Raw genomic sequence first — 13,387 nt, 5'->3', positions numbered from 1 at the left:
ATTTTTTTTGCTTCGCGCTGCATTAATTATTCTCTGGTCGTTTGCTGTGTAGTTATATCTTTTTGTTTTCACTCATGCAGTTTGGAAACCGAAGGAAACCTACATTGCGACCATAAGCTTTTACAGAAAATCTGCCGTATCACACAGAGTTCCCAATATTCGTATGGCGTAGCCAGAGAGACACATGAGCGACTACCCTAAACCGCAATTGCGGTTTCGTTCTAATGGGCAAAGACAGGTTTCAAAATCTAAAAAATGGGCAAGATTATAATCTATTGATTGGGCATCCAATATTTAAAGTGCCTACAAATCAGATATTCTTACGAAGTGTTGTTTTGTCGTTTGTTTGCTGTCGCTTACTACAGTATTAAAGATGAGCATCAACAAGCCACTTGCCACCAGAGTAAGGAATATGCATAAACTATCAGTTTGGCGGACACTAGATCCAGAGGTGTGTGCAATATCCAGCTATAGCGTGCAAGGACCACAGCTTTCTTTATAGTTACAATCCCGCTGCAACCAATTTCCCAATAGTATACATAGTAGATCTAAAGATACATAAATGAAATTCCTTCAAACTTCGTAGCTTATATTATTATGCAAAATTTGTTTGTTCAAATACCCTTCCTACGCCATGCTGCATATTCATCAAATTCGTCATCGTCATCGTCATCGGTCTCGGTCTCCTTCTCTTGCACTTCTCCATCCTCGGTATTTGTCAGGCCTCGATTACTGCGGATAAGCTTGCCATTTTCCTTAAGTCGAAGCTTTTCGCGCATCTCTTTGAGCTTCAACACTCGACTCTCTAGAGTCTTCTGCTCTTCAAACTGATCTTGTAGTTCATCCATAATCCCCTCCATTTCATCATCTTCTCCTTTTCCTCGGTGAGTATCCGTTGATAATTGTCCCGTAATGACAGCAGTGGCCTCTACGACTGTACCCGCCTGGACCTTAGCGATGTCTTTCTGGAAGGCAGCCCATTCTGCATCAAGGTCAAACGCAGTTTCGGCTTTTGATTTGTCTGCTATGGGGTTGTCAGTCGATTGTTGCCGAGGAGCGTCAAAAAAATCTGACGGAAGCTGTGAACTTGAGTCGCTCTTTTCACGCCGTAGTCGCTTGCTATGGTCTCCTTGAATTTCTGCTTGAGCACTCGCATCCAATTGTCTCTTAGCTCTCCGCTGCTGTGCGACTTTGTACTTTTGTACAGCATCACGATGCGTTGGGGTGCCAATGTGAGCCTCCCATTGCCTTTCGTTTGAAATGGAAAGATCGCAGACAGAGCATTTCAGTTTATCGTTTACATATTTCGCAAAAGGATGCTCCACCTTCTTCGTAGCTTCTGCTTGCCGGAATAAGGCGCGAATACTTGTCGTCATCGATTGTTGTCATCAAGTGCATTCCAGCGCAAAGTGCGGCCGATGAAGTCGACTTGCAACCTTGACTCGCTTTCATTCCCAGACTGTAATATACGGTATATTGAGCACCGCAGTATATGTCGGCACGTGTTCGTAGCAAAAGTTCTATGCATGAATTTCCTAAGTCATTGCGTCCTGAATGATCCCTAGAAGCCACTTTTATCATTATTTCGCAAGCACAAAACCTATTGCAATCATATTAGCAAATTTACTATCAATCAAGCGACTGCGTTGTATGAACGCTGCGCATATTTCATGATCCTGACTCTGACTCAGGACGAGCGTGTGCTGAATTTATTTACGAGCTGCTTGCGCGCTGTAGTAGAGTAGTGTAACGTAGTCATTACGCAACTCTAGAGGCACTTAGCTCTCCCTATAAAGGATACAGAAGCTTAGAAACTACTTCGCTTCTATAAATACTTCGGTTGCAGCAGGCCCAGTGCCAGCCGTGAGCCCTTGAGCTATATTCAGATCGCGAACGCGTCAAGCCTGTTCGGACACGGATACGAGCACATTATTATTGCGCTATCAACAATCGGCGAAGCGAACAGTTGTAATGGCGTCAAGTATGCACAATTCACTGATCTATCATTTGAGGTTTTTATATTAATTAAAAATTGTAGCTGAACCACGGAGGTCGAGTCGCACCACCAAGGGCCAACATAGTCAAAAGTTGACGGAAGAGGTCGAAGAAGCGGATAAGCAGCAAGCAATTAGCACATCAAAGAGTGCAAATAGAGAGCAATCCGAAAGGAAAAAGCCCAAGCCAAAATCGCAACGGGCAAAGAAGCAAAACATGCCAGAAGAAGAGGAAGAGTCGTATGTGCGTTGCGTGTGCGGTCTCGAGGCCACTGATCCAGAAGACGACAAGCCACTCATGGCACAATGTGAAGAGTGTCTCTGCTGGCAACATCCTGAGTGCACAATGGGGATAACGGATGAAGCTGAAGTTCCGGATCAATATTTTTGCGAGCGCTGTCGGCCTGAGCTTCATGAAGCATACTTCAAGAGGACTGCACACCAAGAACCAACTGCGGCACCAGGTTTCAACGATCCCGACTATAAACCGGAAGCCGTCGTCCAGACTCTGAAATCAGCTAAGCGAAAATTACCGCTCTCGCCTTCGTTCGGAATACCTGAAGTGAGTTCGTTGTTATCAATCATGCACTGAGCATATTTTAGGATATGAGATCTGACACGGAATTACAGGCGCCGCTGAAGCTACAGAAAAAAGACGGTCATGATTCGGTTCCTGATCAGACCGATGCATCTACTTCAGAGAAGTCCGTCCAGCAAGAAGACAAGCCACAAATATCAAGACCACGGTCAGTCTCTAGCCATCCGCCACTTTCAAGAAGAAAGTCATCAACTGCAACTCTTCCGAAAGCCGTATCTCTGCCACAGAAAGTAGATCACATTGATGATTTAGCTGATAACGTTCGGAAATCAGTTGCAAGTGGGATACTGAAGCTGCTCGAGAAGGCGGCCGACGCAGCTGTCGCCAATGATGCACTTAAACTAAACGAGGGGACCACGGCACTGGAGTTTGCCGAAATGCTCAGTTTAGAGATTGAGTACTCTATGTACGAGCAACTCGCAATAAAGACGGAGAAAGATGTTGGACACAAATACCGAGATAAATTCCGAACTATATTATTTAATCTAAAAGATATCAAAAATTCACTGTTACGTCAGAGAGTCCTATCTGGCGAAATCACACCAGACCATTTAGTTCGAATGGCGCCGGAGGACATGATGAATCCGGAGCTTCAAAAGTTGGCAGAAGCTGTGAGAGCAGAGAGTATATCACAGTCTATCCTAAAAAAGGCTGAAGCTCCTCGAATACGAAGAACGCACAAAGGAGAAGAGTTTGTCGGAGATGTCGACCCTATGGGCACATTGCCGGAGAATGCGCCTGAAGGAGAGGAAGAGAACAGTTCACAAGTCAATCTTGATGCGGCAACGCGAGTTTCTCATAATGCCAATGATGAGGCATATTCTCGCAGATCAGTATCACCTTCGACAACTGTCGAGCAGCAATATTCAACTGGGCTAAAATCAGATGATCACGGCCGAGAGAGATCTCAGTCATTACAGCTGTCTGACGCTGGAGCGAAGAATTCGGAAGACGGAAGGTCTGGGACGCCATCAGCTTGTTCTGCAGGTGCAGACAACGCAGACTTCAATATAGATCAAGTGTGGAAGTCAGTGAATAGTCCACCTCCTACTGAGAAGGACTCCCACATTACGTCCTCGAATGCGGTTCAACCGGCTTCTCCACAACCTCAGGGTCGTCAGGTTATTGACGAGGACATTGACAGACTTATTAACGACGACTTGGGTCATAATGAGGCGTCTGAAGATGATATTGACGACCATAGCTACTCGCCCATGCTGGAAGCAACAGTTTCTGTGATATGGGAAGGATTGATCTCAATGGCGAGTGTGTCCGAGTTTATGGGAAGTGCTGTTCAAGTCGGAGGTCCTTTGTTCGATGGTGAGGTCAGACGATGGCAGGATGTGATCGCACCATCTATTGATATTGACGGGCGTCTGTCAAAAGATACGGCGGCGAGCTACTTGTCAGAAGTATCTTCGACGAAAGACTTAGTTGCCGTATCATTCATGGTAAAGGATCCAAATTTAAAAGAACAAGAACGTGCTTTTACCAGGCTCTTCGACTATTTCAGAGGGAGAGATAGATATGGTGTGATTCGGAATAAGTTGCCAAATGTCAAAGATGCATATCTAGTACCTCTACTCCCCGCCGATCCGCGACCTGACTACATGCATATGATAAGCTCAATCAGCATCCCTCGCATCATCACAATGCCAATGCTTCTGGGTATTTTTGTGATCAATAAGGTCAATACAGCAGCTCGAACCCCTTCCAGCGGCTATACAGATCGTCATACCAGCCTGGAATTGCACGTAGAATCTGATGAATATGATCCTACAGCAACTCCAAAAGTGCCGAGTGTCTCATCAGATGCATATGCTGGTGGACAGCCATGGTATCCACCTCTGTCAATGGAGACGTCGTCGTTTCCTTCATCGCCATCAGTGACCATTGCATCTCCAGAGGTAAATTTGCCGCCCAGAAGTACGGTTCACAATATCACAGATGCTCTACTGAGCCTTGGGCTGCCACAAAATGAGGTGGCTTTGTTGCAGAAAATTCTTGAAAGCAGTCCTGAAATCGGTCAAGATCCATCCCTCATCAATGATCCAAATTTCTTGATCAAAGTTGTACAGGATTATCAGAGAAACCATCCCTGAGGGTGAACAATTGTTTTGTACTGATACATGTATGTTTGCCGCAGGAAACGGTCTGTTCGTATTAGCGTGTTTGTTTGTATAGTATGGGGTTTTTCTATGGCTTGATATTACCGGTAGCGCAGCCTTCATTGCAGTTTTCGTATGTCTGTACAGTATAATATGTCTACATATAATTCAATTACTTTTTGTCCAGGATTTTATCCTTTGCATCTGTGTCTTCTTTGAGCTTGTCACTTTCTGGAGGTTTGTCGCCTTCGGGAGCTGTTTTCCGAAATACAAATAATGCTCGTATTCGCTGTTTCACCTTCTGCATAAGCGGAATATGTTCGGACACCATGTCCTCTTCATAGACAAACCGGCGTACTAAGATATTGTAAATAGTCCCAAATGCGAGTGCCATCACCGTTGAGGTCAGAATAATGACATTATAGGGCATGCTAAAATCCGGCGTAGGAAGAGATAACAGAAGACTGGAGGTCCGCAGAGTATATGCATATGAAATTGTGCCGTTGTCTTCCTTTGTAAGTACTGTGAGAATCCCAGGCGGTACGTCAAATCCTCTATTCGCATCCGGTGGGTACTCCGCCATGTAGAGCAATGTTTTGTCAAAATCGTAACTTATAGTAAGTTTTGACTCCGGAGGAATTTCGAGTTTGAGTTCAAGATAAGTGCCACGGACCCTTTCCAAGAACGGACGATATAAAAGGTCTTTCACGACTTCTTCTTTGATGGCTGCAGTTGTTGATGATGCTGAACTAGAAAGTGAAGCTGCCAATGTGTGGATATATGGTTTCATATACCACGGTAACGACTCGAAATATATGAGCGAAACTGCGTCAGTCATTGAAGGATTGTGAATGATGGTTTGAACACCGCCGTTTTGTTGGCCCCGACCAGTCATGGACCGCTGGATGTAGACTGGCGGCTGCTCATTCCTTGAGACAGATGTGGAGTTTGAAGTAGAGAAACCGACATCAAATTCGTCGTTCTCTGCAAAAAAAAGTCAGACTTGTCTATATGAGTTCGGAGTTAAGATCACATACCGTGTAAGGAAAAGCATGTCTTAGATGAGGTACTGGACACGACTGTACCTCCCTCTCGAGTGAGATGCCACTCTGGCGTAATGTGAGTGCAAACAGAATATGATGAGACATCATATTCAGACCTCTGATCTAATAGACATCGGTTTTTAATCCTGCGACCAAACACGTCAGAAAGCTTCCAATCGACTACGCGTGGGCTAGGCAAAGGAAAGCATATAGACTCCGAATGATAGGACTTCGACGTATCACACTGCAGCTCCTCCAACGGCAGTGGCTTGGGAACGGGCGCATCTTTAACAATTACTTAGGTTGAGCGGCTTTGGGGGAATCATTCGAATACTTACGCTTTCGTTGTAGTGACCGCAGTACGTCCAAGACAACGTCAACTTTTTGAGTCATATGCTGCCGGCATCCGTTATCTGAATCGCATACTGGAACGAAGTCGAGAGCCATAGATTGCCATTTCGAATCAAATATCCTATGACCATCAAGCAACGAAGAGACTCCTGCACGACCCTTGCATGGAAGCAATTTCAAAAAAGGGGTGAGGTTTTCGGTACACACAGTCTCACGCGGCAACGATCCATGGTAGAGATGCAAAGTTGATGATACGTTGCTTTTCCTGGCGGTTTGGTTTGTAAATAATGAAGAAGAACCCACACTAGAGTCAGGACGGAATGAGATCGGATTTGGCGTGGTTCGAGTAGAGTCGACAAAATTCAATGACGCACAAAATAAACCAGACAAAGCATTAACTAACTCGTACCAGCTATTTTCAGCCCTGTGCCTGTTAGTACTGTGGGATATGTTCAATAAGTGGTACATACTCGTCACCTTGTTCGGCAGCGATCCATGCCCATACTTCTACACCAGTTCCACCTGTGTACTTTCCATTGTGTGGAAGTAGGCCCCATTCTTCTGAATCCCACCAGCCCTGCGTAAATCGAAGATGTAATTCATGAGTCTGCGTACTTTTGACGATCTGGCCTACGCTTCGTGGGAACAAACCGTAATGAGCCAAAAATTCCGCCCCGTCAGTTCCATACCCCAAACCATTTTTCGCCGCTGAATCTGAATATATTTCGAAATTGAACGACGCCAAAAGAGTATTCCGCGGCAACGGCTTGAGATCAAGACTCTCGCTGTAGGCTCCTCTGGACGGCAACGCGCAATCGATAACGTCAAGGAGCATGCATACAGCGAGAAGATAAATCCAAAAGCCTAGCAAAAACATGGATGATGTTGTCCAGTCATTACTCAAGTGCCAACCGCGTAGCTGAACAATAACTGCATAACGGACGTACGTATATAAGATTTATACGAATACATACCAAGATATCACGTGACTAAGTAGGGCAAACACCTAACCCCAAGTATCTGAAGTCTACGTTCCGCACCTTACCCGGAGTTAACATTACGTGCGAATGACCCCGCTTCTCGCTCTGGTTCGACCCGCGGGGCGATTATGGAACCCTCATATCCTAAATAAAATATGAGAGAATAGCATAGAATTACTTAGTGATTGATATTTAGTTTCATCGGAAACGTGACAAGGGGCCAAAAGAGACAAGCAATAACAAAGCTAATCCAAACACAGTAAATTCCTGGTCAACGGCGTTGCAAAGGTTCAGGCACAGCATAGCAACTTTCGATAGTTATGCCATATATCCGTATATGCTGTGCTCAATTCCATCAACACGACGATAACTTGTTACCAGCCGCGCCCGCCGCGTGTATGAAATCAAATCTTGGTGTGTACACTTGTTCGTTCGTCACAAGTTGCTTTCTTGTAGCATTTTTATCGCCGGTTCCTGACTGGACTACCTATCTTGATCGTGCTCTCACTCAAATCCTTGGTTAATCAGCTTCTTACTTGGAACAGCAGTCTCTTCGGGTGGTTCATTCCAGTTAGATCCCGGTGTAGCCTATCAAAACGGTGTAAGTAATTCCACTGTAACTCCACCTATGTTGCGAACAGACAACTAATATTCTATCGACTGATTCAGTGTCAAAAGGCAATTGCGCATCACATATGGACTAGCGAGAACTGCCTGGAATCAACTTCGATCGCGAATCAGAACAAGGATACAACAAACTCTGGCGCCGTCACGTACTCTTCTTAATCGTCACCTCGTCTGGAATTGTGGACGATGGCATCGAGCGACAAGAGTATTTCTATGTCCGTAGAAACTACAACGGCTACCGAGCTCCGGGACGCATTTTCCAAAATTAGACGTTATCCTTCGGCCCCTTCTTTCAGCAAAGCGGCGGCGGCAGTTCGCCGTCGCCGACAGACTGCGGCAGAAATACAAGGACTACAATCTCCACCTGAAATTAAGCTCTTTGAGCAAAGCGTAACACCGCCGAATCGGTCATTAATCAGCACGTCCTCACCGTCATCGTCCGTTGCTACTGCATCGTCGGTAAACAGTGTCGCGTCCTTATCAACCAGTCAACAGACAGTGTCGTCGCCGCACACCGAAAGTTCTGAGTCGTCGTCGACTACGTTTCCGGCGGTGCCGTTGTCTTCTTCAGATTCAGTTAACTCGGAAGCGAGGACTCCCACGCTGTCAACGCTCACTGTAGCGGGTCTGACATCACCGGAGAGCACGAGTGTCTGGCGACATGACTCAACGAATAGCTCGCGTCGCTGTTCGGGCAGGACAGAGAGTGGTGGTGGCCGATCTGTAAAATATATGTTCAACAATTTTGTTAGTAGCATTAAGGGCTCAAAATCGGAAAAGATCATTGAAATTTCAGATCCATACAATCTGAAGCATGTCACGCATGTCGGTTACAACTTGCAAACTAGGGAATTCACAGTATGTCGATCAAAGTTGTCTTTTATTTTCTACTAACTGTGGTAGGGCCTGCCGCCAGAATGGCAGAGAACTTTAGAAGCTGGCGGAATTTCGAAGGCAGAGCAACAGAGTAACCCGCAGACAATGATAGACATCGTGGCATTTATTTCGGATTCGATGTCTAAAGACGATAGCGTTTGGAAGAAGTTTGATCATGCTAGGCATCAAGACATGGTTAGCTACGCGAATACGCAGATATCGCCAACATCGTATCCATCCATGACGCCTCGGAGTCCACATTTTCCCCGGAATATTGAAGGTAGTTTTGAAAATCCAAGACCAGCACCTGTACCTCCTACGAAGCAAGGTCGCGACGACAATCTGGTGCCGAATCGACCTGCACCGAAAGCTCCAGGTGTTTCGCACTTGCCTGGCCAACAGACGCAGCAATATCAGTATTCCGCTCAGCATTCGCCTACATTTAATAGCCATGCGTACACAAGTTCTACTCCCGCGTCGCCACAATACCCGTTTCGGCCTCAAGCTTCTCCAGATGCTCCACCAAGTAATCAACTCCAGTCGCAGTCGCAGTCCCAATCCCAATCCCAATCCCAATCCCAATCCCAATCCCCGTCCCAACTCCAGTCCCAGACCCAGTATCCGTATCAACAGCTCCATCCTTCACCTCCTAATTTCACGTATACTGCCTCGCAAGCCCAGATCTACCGCACACCTTCGCGTTCTCAACTTCATTACCAGCCAAGCCTTCACCGGCAGGCTTCCCAGAATCTGCAGAATGTAATTCAGCGCGAAAAGGAGCTCAGAGCTTCGTGGCAAAAATATCAGAACAAGGAATTGCCGCCAGAACCGCCGTCGGCGGAGCAGAATGGGGTAGCTCATGCGTCGTCAGGAAGTGCCGGCGTCAGCAACTTGCAGCCCTCACCTGAGATTCTACTACGTGAGAAACCGGAGCTGGCTGACCCAACACGTCTTCCATCTCAGCAGCTATTTTCTGGCGACGCCGAAAAGCAAGATGACGTCGAATCACATAGCCAAGTCTCAGCAGGTAATACACAAGAGTCACCGCCTCGTGGACGACAGCATCACTCTCCCCGCCACAAGCAAACCGGAATTATGCACAATCCGTCTATGGAACACTCGAAAGTCGACAACTTGGAACACGCTGTCATTTCTCCCCGTAAGCGCGAACAAAAGCGTATGAGGGATGCCGAACTTATTGCAAAGCTGTCTGCAATTTGTTCTACTGGTGATCCGACTCGGTTATATAGAAACCTGCACAAGATAGGCCAAGGTGCATCTGGTGGCGTCTACACTGCTTATCAAGTAGGTACTAACTTGAGCGTCGCGATCAAACAGATGAATCTAGAGCAGCAACCTAAGAAGGAGCTTATCATCAATGAGATATTGGTGATGAAGGAAAGCAAGCACCGCAACATTGTCAACTTCATAGATAGCTTTCTCTACCGGGGGGATCTCTGGGTCGTTATGGAATACATGGAAGGTGGAAGCTTGACTGATGTAGTGACATACAATATGATGACAGAAGGTCAGATTGCAGCTGTGTGCAGAGAGACATTGTTTGGATTGAAGCACTTGCATTTGAAAGGTGTCATTCATCGGGATATCAAGTCGGACAACGTTCTGTTGTCACTGACAGGCGACATCAAACTGAGTAAGTTTGCATATTTGTAAATGGTCGCATGCTAACTGGACTAGCTGATTTTGGGTTCTGCGCTCAAATCAACGATATTAGTATTAAGCGGACAACATTGGTCGGAACTCCGTATTGGATGGCTCCTGAAGTCGTGGCGCGGAAGGAGTATGGTCCCAAGGTTGATATCTGGAGTTTGGGCATCATGGCCATCGAGATGATTGAAGGGGAGCCACCATATCTGACCGAGTCGCCCATGAGAGCACTGTATCTCATTGCAACTAACGGGACCCCTGATTTGAAAGATCCCGGGTCGCTGTCATCGACATTCAAGGCTTTCTTAGGCTGGGCCCTGCAAGTTGACCCTGACAGTCGAGCGTCCGCGGCCGAGTTGCTGGATGTAAGTTTTTGGAGGTTTTCGAATACTGGAAGAGTTCAGTGGCTGATCGTGTGATAGCATAATTTCCTGAAGCAGGCCGATAATCTCCGGTCACTTGCTCCTCTTGTCAAAGCGGCGCGACTTGCAAAGCTGCAAGAGCGCAAATCGTCGGGAAGGTGACAGTGTGAATCGCTCTTGATTTCCAGCGGGATTAGATTTTGTGGAATATTTGTGAGATTTTGTTGTTGCAGTATAAAATTGATGGCACATTGGGCGTCTTTGTTTTTGTCTGTTTGATTTCTCTTTCTTAATACCTTGGTTCGTTCTTGGTATTGTTGGCAGCATATACATTTATACACGTTTATCAATTGCATAAAATGTTAAATTGTGATGGTGAGGCAATGAGTTTGCAGGGGCAAATGGAACCTTCTATATGAATGCAGATGGGAAGAGAAAAATATTGTATGTTTGACGACAAACTTTTTTGCGGAGTTTAGCAATTAGGCATGTTTGTATCTTTTTGTCTACTTTTAAGAGTGTATTATAACGCGGTTTCAAAGGAAATTACGTAGCATTAGATTATACAATATCATGACAATTGCAGGCACCAATCATAGCTGATCCCTAATATCCAGGCCAACTTATCCATATGCGTATCCGTCTGCAGGTAATTATAAGCCTTTGCTCAGCTGTGAGAGCAATCGTACGAAAACAACTGTACGACTACCTATAGGTCTTTGTCTTAATTATATTTTTTTATTATAAAACCTCAAATGTGGGTCTATAATCTATATTAACATCATAGGAAGAAACAAGGAAAGAAAACCAAAAGCCGGAACAATCCAGGAAAAAGAACTAAAGAAGAAATAGCGAACACGCGCCTTAGCACGAAAGCAAAAAACAATTGCAGCTGGCCAATGTTCAACATCCCTGAGACTCGTGCCGACTGTGACCTCAATAATACTTAAGTTATCCGAACTTTTAGGGTATCTGCGGCTGAGGGAAATGCAACCTAATCTAATAAGTCACGTGCGCACCCACGTGACTACAGTTTGTTTGACGTATAGGCAAATTATAAGTGGGAAGATAAGTTGGGAAAATGTCGGAATTGAAGTGCTTTATTGATGACCGCAATTCAGACACAGTTAACTCCAAAATGGCCGTTAGTCCGCGGTATCCGTGGATATATCCATGGATATGACTTATCAGTTGTCTTATCCGTATCCATATCCATATCCGTGTATATCCATACCGTAATCCGTATCCACGACGGATATCCACGGATATATCCGTTATCCGTCTATCCGTGCATCCCAGTAAATCCATTTCTCTACGGTTGATTATATTCCTGAGGAAATGAGGTAATAGAATTGTGTTGACAGGCAATAGCTGACAATTCTAAATATTTCAGATATCCCAGCTTATCCTACAATAGTTTACTGCAGATAGCGACGGTGGTAACTATCCAAAGCGCGCTTCATGGCTGCACAGCCGAAGTGATCCAAGGAATGATCGATTCAAGTGTTAAGGAATATCTTTCTACTCACAAGCCCAATCAAATTGGCAGAATTATCAGCTTTGGATCCACCACGAACAAGAAAGTATGCCCCGATGCTAAGAGTTCGAAAGAGCCAGATGGATCATTTCGGTATGACCGTGGCCATGGACGAGCTAGCCTGCAGGTGGTCAATGAATGTGGAGTTAGTGAGAACTATCGGGCCCTCTGCGATGACAAGGACGTATGGCTCCAACGTCTTGGCGCGAAAACCGTCGTATTGATATGCCTAAAGGAAACGCCACGGTTTAAAAACTTTTCGTACTGCATATCAGAATATCGACGATGTTGTTGCGGAGGTTGAAAGAATGGATCAACATGTGGATGGACAAATGAAACTCAACTTGCAGCAAGGCAATTACGGTCCAATTGAATACCGCAATTATGTGGTTTGGGAGACTGAATGAGCTATTTCTTGAAGTCTGGCGAGCCGATGGGGAACAGCCTGTCCGAAAGGTGAGCAAAATGTTATTGCGAAGGCCCCATATGCTCACAATCATGGCAATTTAGTGGCTAATTAAAGACGGACATTCCTACAATCCTCTTCCTAGGACGACTGGGGTAAAGATTAGTGATTTTTTTCCAGACAATGAATGGACCGCCTGCAATATTCCGGACAGTAATGTTCGTTTTAGTCGAAACTTCTTCAAGATCATTATTCTTGCAATGAAAGAGACCGCAGCAGCAAGATTTATTGACTTTATTACTTAAATATTATACAAATAAGCCTACAATACAATGACATTCAATTCTCCAAATCTAGCCTTTCTGGCAGCCATCAATGCGACTTATACTTTTTGACTGCAATAGGCGCCACCTTTCCTTGGAGCTCGTGGGTGTACGCCTCAACGAAAAGCTCCTCTTGCAAATTGTTTTATGCACGGTTCATTATCGATGATGTGCGTCATACTAAAACCAAGTCATCTAAGTTTTAGTGATCGTTACATATCGTAGTCATCTGTTCCCGTCGAAGTCATATGTTCCCATCATGAGACCCGGTATTTGCAATAACTAGGCGTTCGGCAGGTCATCTCGAATATGCGTCATCGCCTTAGCTAGGAAGAGAGTAGTGAGTACTTAATAATGTGATGCTTGACGTACTTCTGTAACCGGGATAAACAAAAGTGGACGTCGGGGGACATTCTTTTAAATTAACGTATTTCTCATTCGAATCGAGACAAGTCTCCTACTGGAACATGAATTGAAACGTCTACGAGCCGAGAGCGAGCGCCAGACTATGGAG

At 45.4% G+C, this 13,387-nt stretch overlaps 5 protein-coding genes across 5 annotated transcripts; 3 read left to right on the top strand and 2 right to left on the bottom strand.

The window, feature by feature from the left end:
• Positions 1-614: 614 nt before the first annotated feature.
• On the bottom strand, positions 615-1,376 carry V1513DRAFT_424168 (uncharacterized protein; the record flags this gene model as incomplete). Its single annotated transcript, XM_066896073.1, has 1 exon — positions 615-1,376. The coding sequence occupies one exon, from the start codon at positions 1,374-1,376 to the stop codon at positions 615-617; it is 762 nt and encodes a 253-aa protein (XP_066754656.1).
• A 183-nt stretch (positions 1,377-1,559) lies between these two features.
• On the top strand, positions 1,560-4,911 carry V1513DRAFT_441147 (transcription factor S-II, central domain-containing protein). The gene is made up of 3 exons (XM_066897475.1): positions 1,560-1,981; positions 2,039-2,556; positions 2,625-4,911. The coding sequence occupies exons 1-3, from the start codon at positions 1,972-1,974 to the stop codon at positions 4,692-4,694; spliced, it is 2,598 nt and encodes an 865-aa protein (XP_066754655.1). The 5' UTR covers positions 1,560-1,971; the 3' UTR covers positions 4,695-4,911.
• V1513DRAFT_397243 (GPI transamidase component PIG-T) lies at positions 4,783-7,004 on the bottom strand. The gene is made up of 4 exons (XM_066895404.1): positions 6,565-7,004; positions 6,082-6,518; positions 5,738-6,028; positions 4,783-5,684 (listed from the first exon to the last, which is right to left on the bottom strand). Exons 1-4 carry the CDS (start codon positions 6,969-6,971, stop codon positions 4,873-4,875), a joined length of 1,947 nt encoding a protein of 648 aa, XP_066754654.1. The 5' UTR covers positions 6,972-7,004; the 3' UTR covers positions 4,783-4,872.
• A 774-nt stretch (positions 7,005-7,778) lies between these two features.
• On the top strand, positions 7,779-11,073 carry V1513DRAFT_311298 (uncharacterized protein). The gene is made up of 4 exons (XM_066894659.1): positions 7,779-8,559; positions 8,605-10,231; positions 10,276-10,610; positions 10,668-11,073. The coding sequence occupies exons 1-4, from the start codon at positions 7,888-7,890 to the stop codon at positions 10,767-10,769; spliced, it is 2,736 nt and encodes a 911-aa protein (XP_066754653.1). The 5' UTR covers positions 7,779-7,887; the 3' UTR covers positions 10,770-11,073.
• A 746-nt stretch (positions 11,074-11,819) lies between these two features.
• Positions 11,820-12,777, top strand: V1513DRAFT_441137 (uncharacterized protein). Its single transcript, XM_066897474.1, has 2 exons — positions 11,820-11,950; positions 12,001-12,777. The coding sequence occupies exons 1-2, from the start codon at positions 11,946-11,948 to the stop codon at positions 12,446-12,448; spliced, it is 453 nt and encodes a 150-aa protein (XP_066754652.1). The 5' UTR covers positions 11,820-11,945; the 3' UTR covers positions 12,449-12,777.
• The last annotated feature ends 610 nt before the right edge of the window (positions 12,778-13,387 follow it).

This window comes from Lipomyces chichibuensis (assembly GCF_038497645.1).
Source record: "Lipomyces chichibuensis strain CBS 12929 unplaced genomic scaffold V1513scaffold_8, whole genome shotgun sequence".
In the NCBI taxonomy this organism is placed as follows: Eukaryota; Fungi; Ascomycota; class Lipomycetes; order Lipomycetales; family Lipomycetaceae; genus Lipomyces; species Lipomyces chichibuensis.
This window is presented reverse-complemented; position numbering and strand designations above follow the sequence as displayed.